General features: G+C 36.9%; 1 protein-coding gene across 13 annotated transcripts in view; it reads right to left on the reverse strand.

Annotated features, from left to right (window-relative positions):
* Positions 1–18,286, reverse strand: part of AFG2A (AFG2 AAA ATPase homolog A) — a 335,445-nt gene that overhangs the window by 79,398 nt on the left and 237,761 nt on the right. Inside the window, exon 15 of one of the 13 annotated variants that reach the window (XM_055550556.1) lies at positions 10,309–11,545. The exons of the other annotated variants lie outside the window; for them this stretch is intronic. Within the exon in view, the coding sequence (XP_055406531.1) occupies positions 11,426–11,545 (120 nt within the window). The 3' untranslated portion in view covers positions 10,309–11,425. Of the gene's footprint in view, positions 1–10,308; positions 11,546–18,286 lie in introns of those variants that run through there. 13 annotated transcript variants of the gene reach the window in all.

Genomic DNA, 18,286 nt, shown 5'->3' on the forward strand with positions numbered 1-18,286 from the left:
TAACTTAAAAACACCAAATGAGTTGGTTTTGTACAAAGCACAATAAGCAGCGTGACTAAGCATTATGACTTGGTCCTAACTTTTAAGAACTTATATTTTATAAGTGGGAAAAAAGTCAATGTACAAAGAGTTAAATACAGTAAATTGTAACTAATGAGTTAAGACAGTAGTAGAAAAGGTGACAAAATACATGAATAAGTGCTAACAATAATTTAAGGATGGATTGAGAATCAAATTTCAACTTGATAGATGCTATGAAACTAAAAACCACTCATTTAATGAGATAAAACCAACAATATTTACCTAATGCATATATAAAACATTTGGAAAGGCAGAGAGAGTTGACAGGTATGTGTTTGAGATCAATTACACTTAAAACAAGCTATAGGTTCTGTTAAACCAAGAAAACCCACTTTCATAATTCTTCTCTTACAGCTTCTAGCTTAGTAAACCTTTTCATAAGAAATCATTTGAGATTTTAAAATTTTGTAGTATAGTAAGTAGTAATGATATATATATTTGCATTATACACACCATCCTTTAAATAAATAGCCCTTTTGAATTAGGTATATTTGAAACCATGGAGAATATAATCTACGTGGGAAAGATCCAAAAAATCTGAGGAAACAAAAATTTTATTTGTATTTTTAAAACATAAACTCATTATTAGTCCATTTATATTTATTACAACTGATTCAGATAATGGAAAGTAAGCAGTTCTGAGAGTCAAGATTAATTAATTTGAGATAAGACTTTGGAAATAAAGACTTTCAAATTGCCTTTAAAAAATCTAGAAACAGTACTCTGAACCAAATGAGATGGCCCTTAAACGACAAACAGGGGAAATTTACCAGGTTGAGAAGGTGGGAAAAGGCAGATAAAAATACTCTGCCCAAAGAATTAAAGGTGCAGCCATGTACAAATCATTTCTGGGAAGGCAAAGGGTTTACTGTGCTCACCTTTCCAACAGTTGCACCAAGCATGGATTACAGGTGTGCTTAGGACATTGCTTTCTTCAGGTCTCAGGAGGGCCAGGAGTCCAAAGAAGCCAGAGGCTCCAGGTAGTCCAATACCAACTTTGTTGGGCTATTATTACCATGTATGACATATCCTGTCATGAAACATGGGACTATGGAGGTAGATGAAGTAAAACAAACAAACAAATATCCGCCACAAGTATGATTCTATTACATACAGTGGCACTGCCAAGAACTTTGGTCCTTCTCTCATCATAGTTCATAGGAAATTGTGAAAGGTTTGTAATCAGGTGAAGGACAGGCTCAATATTCTGCTTAAGGAAATAAATCTGGCTGCAGTGTGGAGGTAGCACAGGAATGAAGTGCAGCTTCCAGTTAGGAAAAGAATACAATCTTGAGGTCTTAAATTAGAACATAAATAATAACAGAGGCAATGAACCGGAAAAGGACAATTTAAGATGTATCTTTGAGGTAAAACTGCCCAAAGTTTTCAGCTTATTACTAGACATTTCCTCCTTTTGACAATGCCTTCCCATTTTGCAAAGAAAGATAAAGCAGGATTTCTCTTAAACAGATTTGTACTTGTATTCTGCAAAGACAGTAATACTTACCAAATTAAAATCTGGATCTGACAATATGTCACAACTTCATTTTTAAACTGCTAGAAATGCTTTTTAAACATTTCAGTTCATATTATAGCTATTTAAGATATTCAGTTATCTCTAGAATTGAGGAAGTTTTTACTATTCAGTTTGAGACTTCACAGAACAGTTCAATTCCACAAACATTTGTATCTACTCTGTGCCAGGCACAGGATTAGGTGCTAGGGTTACAACGTTCTTTGTTCTTTGAAAAATAATTCTTCTAAAAAGGATTTCTGTATGACAACATCTGAGCATGTGTTTGTATTAAAACAAATAAATCAATCAGTCTGTAGGCTGTCTAATGTTGGGCCTGCTCAGTTCTGTAGAAACCCGTAGCACTGTGCAAGAAAAGACTTGATACATTTGACAGCAGGTGTTTAGGAAGAATGTATCACAATAAATGGCAGTACTTGATGAGGAGTACAAAAGAGGGAAGAAAACAGAACAAAAATAATTCAACACACACACGCACATACACACACACTTAAGTTCTTCTACTAGAATGTTATATTCTTTACCCACTTCTATTAAGGAACCCTTTTACAAAACCAAAACAGCATTTATCTAGAACTAATCAATTATTCCTCTTATAAAAAGTGAATCTGCTTTTTGATATACTACAGAGGAAAACTAAAAATAGTACAATTAATCTTTCTAATATCTCTATAAAAATGCACTCTTTTAAAAGTTCTTCATAAGGTTGAAAAGGGGTGGAAACTTCCTTACATGCAAACACCAATTTTTATAATATTTAAATATAAATAAACCCATAGGTTGGTAATGGGGGGAAAAGGTGAGAGGTGGTTGTCGGGGGAGAAATGATCTGTCCCCTGCTTATTTGCCAGAATCAGCTCCCGTCATTTGACCCTTCTCTGATCTTTGTTTTCTTTTTTTCTCTTTGTTTTCTACCAATACTGAACACCTTGTAGTTCACTGGAATTAGCACATGCTTTGTACCTTGGTACATGCTTATCTTTCAGAAAGTCCTACTTAGCCAGCCCTATGCTATGTACTCCATGAAAATTCTGGTTCTTCCCTCAAATCACTTCTGCACACACAATGGAATAGTCATGTTCTGCTCTACATTACTCCTAAACATTGTTTACATGTCTGTTGAATAGATTACACTACAACATTTGCTTATGTGTTCTAATGCCTCCACTGGACTATAACGTATTCAATGGACACATATTTGTCCAAATTAAAAAAAAAATCATTCTGTCAAAATTTAAGGTGACCTACCTACAGATACGTACCATATGCAAGAGCATACCTACCAGATGCATACAAGAAATATTGGGTGGTACAAATTGCTGAGAATATTAATTTTCTGGGTAGCTGGGGTATTTAATCCATTACATATAACCATTTGTAAAAACCTAACAGATGATACAGTAAATGTAAATGAACCATTTCTTGTTGACTCAAAGTTTTCCCCTCTCATGTGTTATTCTGTGCTAAAGGTAGCTATCAATGATAGAGATGCAGCATGACAGATTTACACAGTGTGACTTGAATGGGCACCACAAGGCTGATGGGTATTGCAGAGCAGCACTACAGAGCTCTACACATGGCCTCCCTGCTTGTCCTCGGCAAGGTTCATGATTGTTCTACAGCCATTGAGCTGAATGTTCCTCTGCCTCTCACTCCAAACAGAATGATTCTCTTTTCTACTGTTGCCAACACCCCAATTTTTGAAGGTTCAAAATAACAAGTATATGAAGTTATTTCTTATCAATTCCACCAACTGAGAGTGAAGGACTGCTTTATCCTTTCCTTTAAAAAACAAAAAAAAAACCAAAAAAAAAAACTCTCAGACAGATCCTAGCCCACTTCTGAGCTCTATGACCATTAATACTGCACCTGCTTTATCTGCTCTGGCTGTTCAGTGCACCTTTCTTCTTCCACTTACCTAACACCTTTTTGTTTTATCTTTGATAATACATACTACCAGGTTCTTTTCTCTCTTTCACATAGTTAAAAATTCTGGCTCAGTTACTTATTAATTGAGTTTTAATACAGTAGTTTTCAACTCTCATGTCAAATAACTCAAAGTACCTGAGATATAGAGCCAAAGTCCAAAAGTGGCTCAGTGAGGCATGTGAAGAACCACGTACCTCTGGAGAGTTCAGCAAATCATAGTCTGTGGCCAAATCTGTCCCGCCACCTGTTTTACAAAAAGAGTGGCAGTGGAACACAGCTGTGCTCAGTCACTGAAGTGCTACCTGGGGCTGCTTTCATTCTAGGACAGCACAATTGACTAGCTGCAACTGATAAGATAACAGCCTGAAAAACCTAAAACATTTACTATGTGATCCTCTATGGAAAAAGTTTCCAAATCCTTTACAAAGTGGCTCTTAATCCTTGTTGGGCATTATAATCAACCTTTTAAAAAGCAGATTTCCTTGGACTCACTTCTCTAGTAAGCTTTACTCTATAACTCAGTTCTCCAGAGAGTTTTACTCTATCAGTCCAGGCTCAGGCAAAGTATTTTTTCAAAGCTGTGCAAATAATTCCAATGTGGAGTCACAGTTAAACCACTGTTCAAGTAGTTTCTCATTTCTTAAACCTCAACATCCCCAGGAATCATCTGACTTATTCTTTAATCCAGGAGGGTTCATGCCCTATTTATACTCCACTCAGATACATTGGAGAAGGAAATGGCAGCCCACCGCAGTACTCTTGCCTGGAAAATCCCATGGACGGAGGAGCCTGGTAGGCTACAGGCCATGGGGTCACAAAGAGTCGGACATGACTGAGCGACTTCACTTTCACCTTCACTGGGATACATTAGGCTTGGAGGGAGAGAGCAGACTCTGCATGCTTAATAGGTATGCAAGTGATCTCTGATGCAGAGAGTCCAGAGACTAGACTCTGAGAGACACAGTTTGTAGAAGCTGGCTTGAAAAAAACAGGTAAACTTGGAAGGTCCCTTGTCCCCACGTCAGCAATGAATCAAATCACCCTAATTGCTCTTGTCTATGTTTTCTCATCTGTAAAATGCAACTCTTTCTGTGTTGCCTATCTCATAAGTTTGCTATAAGATGTGCTCTGTCAACTCTCTGCTTATAAGCAGATAAGCACATAACAAGCATATAATACAGATACCATATTTAAGCACAATTTCAAGTGTAAAAACAAGACATAAAACTAGGAACTGTACCAATGACTTTCTGAAGTCAAACCTGAAAAATAAAGGGTTTACAGAATGGGGTCAATACTACAGTGATTGGAGGAGGGCATGGCAATGCACTCCAGTATTCCTGCCTGGAGAATCCCCATGGACAGAGGAGCCTGGAGGGCTACAGTCCACGGGGTTGCACAGAGTCAGACACAACTGAAGTGACTTAGTAGCACGTGTGCCCTACAGGGATTGAACAGTGGCTCATGGGTTGGAGTACAAACGTAGCTGCATCCCCTTCACAGGCCTGAGGATCTCAATGACCTAAAGGTTCATGGAGAGCCCTAGGGATGGGAGTACCTGTTAACTCTTAAAACTGGAGGCCAAATTTGGTATGCAAAAACTGTGTATGCACATTTTCCTCAGAGTGTATCCATCAGATTCCCCAAAGAATCCACTCATTAAAGAGATGAGTGTGGTCACTTACCTCTAAGTATCTATGTCCTAGAACATGGGCCTTATCAACCCATTAGGAAAACTTGTCATGGAGATCAAAAACAAAAAAACCCAAAAAACCCATTGTGAATTATTTCTAAATGCTGCTGCCCTGGCTTAAAATGAATCTACTCGAGAAATAAATGAGTTGGCTTTCTTTTATTCCTGTTGCTTTCTAAACAAAGTAAAAAAAAAAAAAAATTAATCATTTCCTCAATCCTATGGAAGTAAGTATATTTATAATTAAATATTTTTAAATGTGTCAGAAAAGTCTCTGTTATATTGCCATTTAATATAAGCAGAAGAGGATTTTGGTTATCCTATCAAAGTGTGTTTTTGTGAGTCCTGGATACTGAGAACAGCAGAATTTCTTACATAGTCAAGTCCAAATATGAGCACTGAAAAGAACTGATTGATCTGACATCTCTCAGTCACCTCATTATTCAGTCATACTAAGTGGTCAAAACACCCAGAATAATCCAGATTCCACACTGTGTTTACCCTATCTTTAGCAAAGAATCGCTCACTGGCTGAGGTCTTTCCAAGCACTCTGGAGTTATGAAAAGAAGTTTGATTGGCTTCTTCAGCACGTGTTCGTCTCCATTGAGTACTGGGAGACAACTGAGACTGACAGCCAGGTCAGTGTGGGAGACACTGGCTCTTGGGACTGTTGTCTTCAAACTTTTTGATTTTTATTCATATTATTAAAATCAATTTGAGCACTTTCTCCCAGTATTCCTGCATTTATTCAGAAAGCATATACACGTATCTCTGTATTAACATACTGTATATATTATATAACACACACAAATGTACATTTAAAAAATGCTACACAAAATAATCATGACTATAAATACAAAAAAGCAAAATGGCTGTCTGGGGAGGCCTTACAAATAGCTGTGAAAAGAAGAGAAGCGAAAAGCAAAGGAGAAAAGGAAAGATATAAACATCTGAATGCAGAGTTCCAAAGAATAACAAGAAGAGATAAGAAAGCCTTCTTCAGCGATCAATGCAAAGAAATAGAGGAAAACAACAGAATGGGAAAGACTAGGGATCTCTTCAAGAAAATCAGAGATACTAAGGGAACATTTCATGCAAAGATGGGCTCGATAAAGGACAGAAATGGTATGGACCTAACAGAAGCAGAAGATACTAAGAAGAGATGGCAAGAATACACAGAAGAACTGTACAAAAAAGATCTTCACGACCCAAATAATCACGATGGTGTGATCACTGACCTAGAGCCAGACATCCTGGAATGTGAAGTCAAGTGGGCCTTAGAAAGCATCACTATGAACAAAGCTAGTGGAGGTGATGGCATTCCAGTTGAGCTATTTCAAATCCTGAAAGATGATGCTGTGAAAGTGCTGCACTCAATATGCCAGCAAATTTGGAAAACTCAGCAGTGGCCACAGGACGGGAAAAGGTCAGTTTTCATTCCAATCCCAAAGAAAGGCAATGCCAAAGAATGCTCAAACTACTGCACAATTGTAATCATCTCACACGCTAGTAAATAATGCTCAAAATTCTGCAAGCCAGGCTTCAGCAATATGTGAACCGTGAACTTCCTGATGTTCAAGCTGGTTTTAGAAAAGGCAGAGGAACCAGAGATCAAATTGCCAACATCCGCTGGATCATGGAAAAAGCAAGAGAGTTCCAGAAAAACACCTATTTCTGCTTTATTGACTATGCCAAAGCCTTTGACTGTGTGGATCACAATAAACTGTGGAAAATTCTGAAAGAGATGGGAATACCAGACCACCTGATTTGCCTCTTGAGAAATTTGTATGCAGGTCAGGAAGCAACAGTTAGAACTGGACATGGAACAACAGACTGGTTCCATATAGGAAAAGGAGTTCGTCAAGGCTGTATATTGTCACCCTGTTTATTTAACTTATATGCAGAGTACATCATGAGAAACGCTGGACTGGAAGGAAAACAAGCTGGAATCAAAACTGCCAGGAGAAATATCAGTAACCTCAGATACGCAGATGACACCACCCTTATGGCAGAAAGTGAAGAGGAACTCAAAAGCCTCTTGATGAAAGTGAAAGTGGAGAGTGAAAAAGTTGGCTTAAAGCTCAACATTCAGAAAATGAAGATCATGGCATCCGGTCCCATCACTTCATGGGAAATAGATGGGGAAACAGTGGAAACAGTGTCAGACTTTATTTTTCTGGGCTCCAAAATCACTACAGATGGTGACTGCAGCCATGAAATTAAAAGACACTTACTCCTTGGAAGGAAAGTTATGACAAACCTAGACAGCCTATTCAAAAGCAGAGACATTACTTTGCCAACAAAGGTTCGTCTAGTCAAGGCTATGGTTTTTCCTGTGGTCATGTATGGATGTGAGAGTTGGACTGTGAAGAAGGCTGAGCACCGAAGAATTGATGCTTTTGAACTGTGGTGTTGGAGAAGACTCTTGAGAGTCCCTTGGACTGCAAGGAGATCCAACCAGTCCATTCTGAAGGAGATCAGCCCTGGGATTTCTTTGGAAGGAATGATGCTAAAGCTGAAACTCCAGTACTTTGGCCACTTCATGCGCAGAGTTGACTCATTGGAAAAGACTCTGATGCTGGGAGGGATTGGGGGCAAGAGGAGAATGGGACGACAGAGGATGAGATGGCTGGATGCCATCACTGACTCAATGGACGTAAGTCTCAGTGAACTCCGGGAGTTGGTGATGGACAAGGAAGCCTGGCGTGCTGCGATTCATGGGGTCACAAAGAGTCGGACACGACTGAGTGACTGATCTGATCTGATAATTACTAACATTTTCTGCTCTCACTCTGTTGGTATGTGTGCATCTTTAGAGATCTTAGTCCTAAATATTCATAGGACTACAGTCATCAATAGTCCCTGTGTTTTAGAGAAACCAAACCCTAACTGCCTATCATAATAGGTAGAATTTGCTGTTGCTTAGTCACTAGGTAGTGTCTGACTCTTTTGCAAACCCATGGACTAGGCTGGCAGGCTCCTTTGTCCAAAGAATTTTCCAGGCAAGAATACCAGAGTGGGTTGCCATTTCTTTCTTCAGGGGATCTTTCCAATCCAGCTCACTGAAGTTAGAGAAAGCCTATGTGCAGCAACAAAGACCCATCACAGCCAATAAATAAATAATTTTTTTTTTTTTTTTTTAAGGCAATGGAGAAGCTGCTCCAGGATGAAGATGATGATAACAATTAAACACCTTCCTATGGAAGACAATGTATGCCTGACACTGTTTTAAGTCCATTACATAAAACAACTCATTTAATTTAATCCTCACAACACTGGTAGTTAGGTACTATTATTAATCCCACTTTACAGATAACAAAACTGAGGAAGGGAGAGGTGAAATAACTTGCCCAGTTATATGGTAAGCAGTAGAGCTGGGGGAAATGTTAGAAGTCTTAAGAGTCCACATTCAGTCACTACACCAAAGTGCATCCTACTGAATACTCACATAATGCAAAAATTACTCTGTAAACAGAAGCTAGGTTCCTTGCTTTTCTCAGTTTTGAGGGAAGGCAAGAATAATTTGTATCTAAAGCAAAAATATATTTCCTTAATTTGACCTTAAGATAATTAGAAAGTCACAGGATATCAGTGTCATATAGATTTCTCTCATTTCTAAACTCTTACATTTGCTAAGAAGACATAAGTCCACCGAGCTTAAAGCAATGTCAAAAGTCATACATGATTAAGTGGTAGATTTAGAGGAAACATTCTAAATATGTTTAAAATGATAATATTATTGAGCTCCTTCTATATATTCACAACTGTGATAAATGCTTTACTATGGTAATCTGTATAATCCTCACAATAACACTCAGAAAGAGACATTCCAATTTGCAGTTTATAAGACAGAAAATGGTGGCTTAAGAGGTTAAATAACTGCCAGAGGTCAAAGGAACATTAAATAGCAAAGCTGGAATTTGAACTAAGGTTTAATTCCATACCCTCAGATCGTGATAACTAAACTATATTCCATTATTCCACACTGCTATCTCAAGACAAATTTCTAGGTAATTTAAAATATTTAAGTTTTAATAAAAACGGGGGGGGGGGGGGCAGGAATCATCTGTGAACCAAGACAAATAGGCCTTTGTTACTGGATTAAGCTAAACTTTTCCTTTTTCTTTTTGTAAGAAGTGCTAAGCATCAGGAATGTAAGTTATGTGTGTATGTGTTTTCCCCTGTTTAAGGTAGGAGCTTAGTAAAAGAACACCTTTAGAAAAGATAACAATTATATCTAATGAAATATAGAACCAGAATCTCCTGGCAATTAATCACCCAGTGCAAACCTATAGGCTGTTTCTGACAGATTCAAGAACTCTGCCTGAATTGTTGGATAGGATGTGCCTGGGCTGGCTTATGAAAAGAAATTCTATGTTTAAAACCTTTGAAGGTATTTTACCATATATTTACACATACAGACAGGCATACCTCAGAGATATTGTAGGTTGGTTCCAGACCACCACAATAAAGTGAATATTGCAATAAGGTGAATCACAGATTTTTTGGTCTCCTAGTGCATATAAAGTTATAGCATTATGTCTAAAAAAACCAATGTACATACCTTCATTTAAAAATACTTTATTGTGTTCGTAACCTTAAAAAAAGGTTACATCATTTGAGTCTTCAGCAAGTCACAATATTTTTGCTGGTGGAGGGTCCTGCCTTGATGTTGATGACTGCTGACTTATCAGGGTGGATGCTAAAGGTTGAGGTGGCTGTGGCAATTTCTTAAAATAAGACAATGAAGTCTGCCACATCAATTGATTCTTTCACTTGGATACTGTAGGGTTATTATTTGCCCTAATTTCAATATTGTGTCTCAGGGAACAGGAAAGTCCAAGGAGAGGGAGAGAGATGGGAAAAGCCAATTGGTGGAGCAATCAGAACACAGAATCCTGTTAACTGGCTATACCCCAATACAAAATGTTTTTGGTGTTAAAAAATAAACAAATAAAAATTTTAAAAAATCACTGATCACAGATTACCATAACAAGTTTAATAACAATGAAAAAGCTTAAAATATTGTGAGAATTACCAGAATATAACAGAGAGAAATGTAGTGAGTAAATACTGTTGGAAAAATTGTGCTTATACACTCACAGGATGATAACAAACTTATTTGTAAAAAATGCAATGTTTGCAAAGCATAAAAAAAGCACAACAAAATGAGGTATGCCTGTACTTATGTGTGTGTGTACACACATACTGCAAATGTATTTTTTAATATATATGTGTGCATATATATACACATGTATGTATTTATGTATGTATGTATTTGGCTCCTATGTATGAAACTGCAGAACTCACTGTACTGCTGAAAAATGCAGAGAAATGAAAGAGGCCTTCCCTTGCAGCATCAGGGAGCTATCTATCATTTAACAGAGATACTTCCTGTTTTGAAGCAGTTGGGAAATAATGATTTCCAACCCAAATACTTAGTTTGGCAAGATAGTGCTATGTTGATAGATGCTTTTATAACTACCTTTATTCCACCTTAAATATCAATATAAAAGAGACACAATTTGTTTTTGATCCCAACTTTTTTTTTTTTAAGATTTAGGAGATTAGGAGGAGAGGAAAGGGAAGGGAAATAGAACGAGAACAGCTGGACAACAGAGGTTAGCATAGCTCTAACAGATGTGACTGTATCATTTCAAATCTTACTCTGAAGGTGGGGGAGGACAGAGATCTCTGTATGAAAAAAAGAAAAAATAGAATTCTAGGCAAATATTACAAACTGTTAAAAGAGTTTCAAAGTTGCAGCTACAGTCCACCACATTCTCTAAGAAAGCATTTGGTCAGATTTTTGCTCTCTCTCAAGTAGACAGCCGAACTCATACCACACCCAGCTTATAAAATGCCCTGGAGGATGGAGGAGCACCAGAGGGGAAGGACGTTGTACAGCCTGGACTCAGTTACTTGTGTCTAACATGCCAGATGGCTAAAGAGGAACCCAATTCCTTGCCGATCCCTGTAACTCTAATTCATCCAGCACCATGAAGCAGCCTGCATGTGAGCAATGGGAAGAGCATTCAGGGCCTCCAGGTGCCAGCCTCTAACTAAAACGGGATGGTGCCAGGCAGCTTAGCGTGTTTAAAGCTGACACCACCATGGTCGCATTTCTGGGCGACAGAGCCAAAGGAGAGCGAGGCCAGGTCTTCCGGCCCTGGCTGAAAGATGACTGATCACCAGAGGGCGGCGCGCGCCAGTGGAGCGTTCAGATGAAGATGTTGATAGTTCAGTAGGCCTCCGGTTCTCTTCGTGATATGTTTATAGAGCAAACTTACCATGATCCGGTTCCCTCTCTTTAAGGAAAAAAAAAATACTCAGTTGTTTGGAATTTCAAAGAGTATATTATATAATAAAAATCTGTTGATCTTAAAAAAAAAATCATATAGATCATGAATTAATACTTGGATATTAAAATTAATAGGACTGCAGATATAAAAGTTCTCAAATAGACAATTCTGCTTTAATGATTTAAACAATGAATGAATTTTGTTTTTTATTACTTGATATTGCTCCTTGATGTCAGTTCAGTATCTTCATCTGCTTTTTTGGGGTTAGTTTTCCTTTTTGGTCTAACAAAAAAGATTTCCTTTAGAAAAAGCAAGCAATGTCCTCACCTGGTTTCAGTGTGATGGTAAGAACTGACATTTAGACTAGATGGTACGCTTTCACCTACTTTATGTTTCTATCAGGCCAACTAGCCTTCTTACTGAGCAGCCCTCCCTTCAAACCCACATCATCCTGCCAACATGGAACATAGCATTACAATTGTCCTCACTCTGGGAAAATTCAAGTTTGACTCTATTTTCTTTTTTCCATCATGGTTTAAACACACTCACATACCTCTTATCTACCAAAAACCCTTGTTCATTACCTCATCCTAACTACTGCCCAAACTCTTTCTTCCCCATGCATAGTTAAAGAGTGAAGCAATAGCTGTCTCTAGTTACTCATCTGTCACTCTTTTCTCAGTTGACTCCCATCTGTTCCTATCACACCACCAAAAGGACCCTGATTAAGATAATCAACAACTAAATGTCATTAATGTTAAAAAACAAATACTTTATCTACCCATATCCTGTCTAAACTTTCAGCAGGGTCTGAAAAGCTAAATTACTCTTTTGTTCTTAAAACACGTCTCTCCTGGCTTTTGACACGCCACATGATACCTCTCATTTCTCCAGATGTTCTTACTCAGCCATGCCTGTTGACTGGTTCTTCTCCCTCTACCTAAACTTAAAGACTGAAGTTCCTCAGAACTTACACTTAATCTTCTCTTCCTTCTCTTCACTTTTCCATTCATTCTTTTGACTTCAGTTATCATCTATAGACAAATGATTCCCCAAATCTAAATGGCAGGCCTACATTTCTCCTCTGAGCTCCAGGCTTCTGTGTCAAACTTTCTAACTGACATCTCCACTTGGAGGTATATCCATACAAACATACCCAGCATAATTCATAATTTTCATTTCCAAGCTGACAATATTTCCATGATTCCTATTCTCAGTAAAAAGCCTTTCCACCAACCCAGAAACCTAGGAACTATGTCTCTTCTTTCTCATTTCCCACTTTCAAACCCTCCAGATTCTGTGGATTCTAACTTTGGTCCATTCTCAGTGTTTGAGAGACTTTCCATGGTTATCCTTGCATCCCATTCTTGGATTTCAAAGATTGGTCATAACAGAGTGCTAGATTGATGAAATGATTTTTCAAAGCAAACGGGATGACTGTCAGCCATCCTGCAATCCCATTCTTAACACCATCAATTGTTTCCCACTGTCCTTGAAATAAAGAACACACTATCCTCTCTCCAGCCTTGATGTCTTTTCAAATGCTGAGCCCTTTGAATAGTATGATCGTCTGCACCCCACTTTTTCTTTTTCTGGCTAATAGCCTATTCATTCTTTAGATTCAGCTTAGAAATCAGCAACTCAGGGGAGCCTTCCCTAACCTTCTAGACTAAGTTAGAATCCCTTTCCTGCATGCTTTCACAGCACTTGGTATTTATTCAAAGCACTCTAAATATCTAAAATTATTTTCTTAAATATTTAAAATTATTTTTAAAATAGAAATATTTAATAAGAGATGCTTATTTGGATTCTCTGAGACTTATTTTCTTCATTTCTAAGACATGGTTATTTTATTACCTCTCAGAGGTGTTCTAAGGATGAAATGAGATAACGTATATTAAATCTAATATTATAATTTTGGTGTATAACATGTACTAACCGAAATGGAAGTTATCATTATTAAGAAATGTTTGGCTTTGTGCACTCATTTGTTTAAGATTTTGTCATTTCATTGCGTTCTGTTTTGCATGGTTTCTACAAGTAATCAGCAGAATTATCACGTTAATCTGTATATAAAATCACTTTTAGCTGCTTTTAAGATTTTTCTCTTTATCATGAATTTCATACAATTTAATCATGGTGTGCCTTGGGCAATTTTCTTTATGTATATTCTGCTTGGGGTTTATTAAAATATATATTTTCTTATCATATTTGGAAATTTTTGTGACCATTATTTTATCAAATAATTTTCTGCCCCAATCTCTCTGATTTCTTTTTAAGTGCTCTGATTATATGATATCATCCCACAGGTTACTGAGGCTATATTTTTTTCCATGACCAGACCCCTGCTCTGTATTTTTTTTTTTCTGTGCTTCACTTTGGACAGTTTTATTGCTATGTAGTATCTAATCTGTTGATAAGTCCAATCAGTGAATCTTTACTTTGGATACTACATATTCCAGTTTTAGAATTTTCACTTGATTTATTTCATACCTTCCATGTATCTCCTCTTAACTATGTTTTCCTTTAAACTTTTAAATAGATTTATAATAGCTGCTTTATAGTTCCTTAAGTTTATCATCCCTGTTAGCTTGGTGTATTTTCTATTGAATGCTTTCCTTCTGATTATTCAGTTTTCTTATTAAAAAGACATCAGGTGAGACTGATGATAGAGGAGATGCTACTGAAAGCCTGAAGAGAGAGAACATACTAGACTATTGCCTAGGAGAGTGAAAAAATAAACAGATTAGGAGCAAATGATATGATCTGGGAAACCACAGTTTACTTTCAGGAGCTTCAATGAAATGTTTAGATTTTTTTGAGAAGGAGGTTCTGAAATGACAGATAAAGCATCTGATTATTTTAAGTAATTTCTATAATTAAGTAATTTTCAGTAAGAAACTCAAAAGAACTCAAAAGTAAATATAAGAAAGTATGATCACTGCATATAAATGGTATTGCCATTACATCTCTAGGTTCCTAGCCAAATAGAATATAGGGGCTGCCTTCTTATAATCTTCATGATAAGATTTAATTTATTGAATCTCTGTTGGCCTAGACTCAGACTAAGAACTCTAGTTTCACAAAATGTTTTAGGGCCTTTAATGATCTCCTGACCCCTAATCAAACTTCTGCCACATCTCTGCTAAAAGGGTATTACCTCTAGTCCTTCTTTTACAAATCCAGGAAGCAAATCATCATCAGTTTGAATTTTAATTCAAACTTGACTAGAAATTTCAAGAACTTTAAAAGGAAATAACTTGGAGAAGTACCAAATAAACAGTAACAAAAACGCGCTCTACTTGCCCTTTATCTTGAAGCAGAACATTCTCTTGGCTCCAGTCTCCTCAGTTCATGGATCCATCTGGTCTCATCCTCTCTCTCTCTACCCATCTCCCCTCACCCTGGCCATGTGATAAAAGAATTAATTGGAAAGACTTACTGAAACTTATTCTTTCTTATAAATCCTCTCCCCAATGATCTGCATACAAAAAGCAACATTAAATAATCTATGATGGTGGTTTAGTCGCTAAGTCATGTCCAACTCTTGCAACCCCATGGATGGTAGGTAGCCTGCCAGGCTCCTCTATCCCTGAGATTTTCCAGGCAAGAATACTGGAGTGGGTTGCCATTTCCTTCTCCAGGGGATCTTCCCGACCCAGGAATTGAACCTGGTCTCCTGCATTGCAGGCAGATTCTTTACCAACTGAGCTACAAGTAAAGATTAAATAATCTATAAGCATAATAAATTAGGAGATTGTAAGAAGTAATTGAAACAGCTCTAAAACTTGGGGGCTTGCTTTTTGCTCTAACCTTTGTCACAGAAGAAACATTCAGATGTGATTGTGAGGCAAGTCCTTTGACAACACTATAAAAATAACATCCTCTTGAAAAGATACCCCTTTAATCGAAAGATTAAAACCATGCATGGCTGTTATGCCAGTAACATTATAAAACACAGAGCAACTTCATATCAGAATACTTAGTGCTTGAGAACTTTTGTTGCCTGAAAATAACAGCTTTCAGAGCAAGGAGAAACATGTGTTAAAGCCATCCTGGAGCTTTGACAGAGAATTTTAAATTTAAAATAACAGACACACAAGAAAGTGTTATATGTTACAGTCATTCCTGTAATAATATTCTAACTTATTTTACCAGATCTAGAGAAGTGAAGAAATATTCTGATATCCTATTAGCTCAGGAAAAATTGTATTTTCTACAAAAAGTAGGACACAATTGAGACTAGTAAAAAGTAAGTAAAAGCTGGAAACCACCTCTGACTCAGGACCCTTTAGCTCTGAAGCATGAGATTTCCATTCTGATTATATCTTCAGCATCAAAGATCATCATCCATTTAAACTCTGACAATGATAAGAGTAAAACTTGAGGTCAGAGCTGCCCAATAGAAATGGAGTGTGAGCCACAGATGCAATATACTTTAAAATTTTCTAGTAGCTACATTTTAAAAGTTTTCAAAAAAGGTAAACTTCCTTTTAATAATATATTTTATTTAATACAATATTTATCTATATGTCAATATAAAGTATTATTTAAATGTCAATATAAAAATTATTAAAGAAATAGTTTACTTTTTTATATAAAGCCTTTGAAATCTGAAGTATATTTTATACTTAAAGCACTTCTTGATTTGGACAAGTCACATTTCAAGTGCATAACAGCCACACATGGCCAGTAGCTACCAAACTGGTCAGGCAGTTCTAGGCTTTGTGGAGACCTTCACTGAAGAAACCATTCTCAAATACAACCTAAACTGTTAGAACACTGGATAAATTACCCTTAAGGAAGCACTATCAGTCCCATCAACTTCCGTCACAAGAGAGCATCTTTCTCTCCAAAAGACTTTTGCTTATTGTTACTAATAATAATTTAAAAATGTGTAAATTCATTTAAAAAATGAACCATTATCTGCTGAAAAATACTTAGCTCATTAATAACAACAATGAAAGAATCATTTTAAAATTCACTAGAAAATAGAACCTGTGACAATAGAGGCGTTTTCCAAGTAAAATTTCCATTTGTTGTTCAGTTACGCTGAACTCTTGTTTAGATTTCTACTAGAGGCACAAATTGTTAGAAAATGAAATAATCCTGTAAACCATTTAGATTTTACTTGTTAAGAGAAGGGGGTAATAGAATGGTACGGGTCCAATGACACTGGGTCCTAAATTCTTGCCATAGACTTTTAGCAGAAATTCAAGGTTTCAACTCATCGAGTTCAGAGATATGAAAAATGTCTATTAATTAGAATTTTATATTCATTTTAAGAAATGGAGCTAACGTCGTCTTGGTAAGTACTACTAGAAATACTATGTATATGTCTATGTATGTATGTTTGTTTAAATAAATACACACAAACACCACACAAAGAAGTAAAGTTTTGTGTCTTATTTATATTTTAACTGTCTGAAATAGATATTATGTTTATTTATATTTACATATGTGCAAATTATGGATATAGATATTATCCATAGAAATTAAAATATGAAAGAAATTATGTAAGTTAGTTATCCCACATTTAGCATTGACGTATCACACTAAGTGGCAATGTGGAAAGGGGTGGTTAATTCATTTTTGTCACAGATTTTGATGTTTGAATGCAGTGAAGGCCACAGCTGACCAGTTCCTATCCTCTGCTGCTGCTAAGTCGCTTCAGTCGTGTCTGACTCTGTGCGACTGCGACCCCATAGACGGCAGCCCACCAGGCTCCCCCGTCCCTGGGATTCTCCAGACAAGAACACTGGAGTGGGTTGCCATTTCCTTCTCCAATGCATGAAAGTGAAAAGTGAAAGTGAAGTCACTCAGTCGTGTCCGACTCTTCGCGACCCCATGGACTGCAGCCTACCAGGCTCCTCTGCCCATGGGATTTTCCAGGCAAGAGTACTGGAGTGGGGTGCCATTGCCTTCTCCAGTTCCTATCCTCTAGCACATAAAAATTAAAATACAAAACAACTTCCAATATTACTGTTCCTTCCAATTCTCACTCAATTTATTTTAACTTCATCCCTTAATGCTAAAATTTTATAAACTGCTATAACAAAACTATTCCCATTCCCAAACTCCTGAAGTTAGAAGTAGCAGAAAATAAAAGGTAGGCCTGTGTGTATAAAACTGTTAGGCAAATATCCTGCGTTAGAAGGAAAAATTAATTAATTAGCTAACCAAACAAATATTTATGTCTGGCACTGGATTTATCAAAAATAAGCAATATCATCCATACCTTAAAAAAGCTTACAGAGTGGAAATGACAGGTAAACACATAAGTTCATGATGAGACCCCTTAGATTCAAAAAGTTTGTTCTTAAAGGTAAAACTTGTATAACTTTCCTAAACAAAATAATCATAACAAAACCTCTAAACCTTTCAACCTATACAGAGATGGGATTCACTTCAGCTCAATCAAGTAGAATTCTCTTTGTTCTTGTATCAGATGCCCACTTTTATTATACCTGCACCCAATCTCAGCACAAATAGCAAGTGAATTTCTTCATTTCCCCAGTTTCATATTTTCTGTAAGATTCACTATTGTACTTGACAACCAGGTTGCTAAAGAGAACTAAAATTTCTTAGGGAAAAAAACTGAAAGGGGAATCTTAAACTAAAACCCCCAATACGCTATCCTGTTTTTGCACTCCTTCTTCTCTTTTCTGAAACAAAAATACTTGAAATACACTTCCTCAAGTACTTGCCCACATGTCAGTCCTCTTAAAACACAGGACTTCAAATTTT

The sequence above is a fragment of the Bubalus kerabau genome, chromosome 16 (assembly GCF_029407905.1).
Source record: "Bubalus kerabau isolate K-KA32 ecotype Philippines breed swamp buffalo chromosome 16, PCC_UOA_SB_1v2, whole genome shotgun sequence".
Taxonomy (NCBI): domain Eukaryota; kingdom Metazoa; phylum Chordata; class Mammalia; order Artiodactyla; family Bovidae; genus Bubalus; species Bubalus kerabau.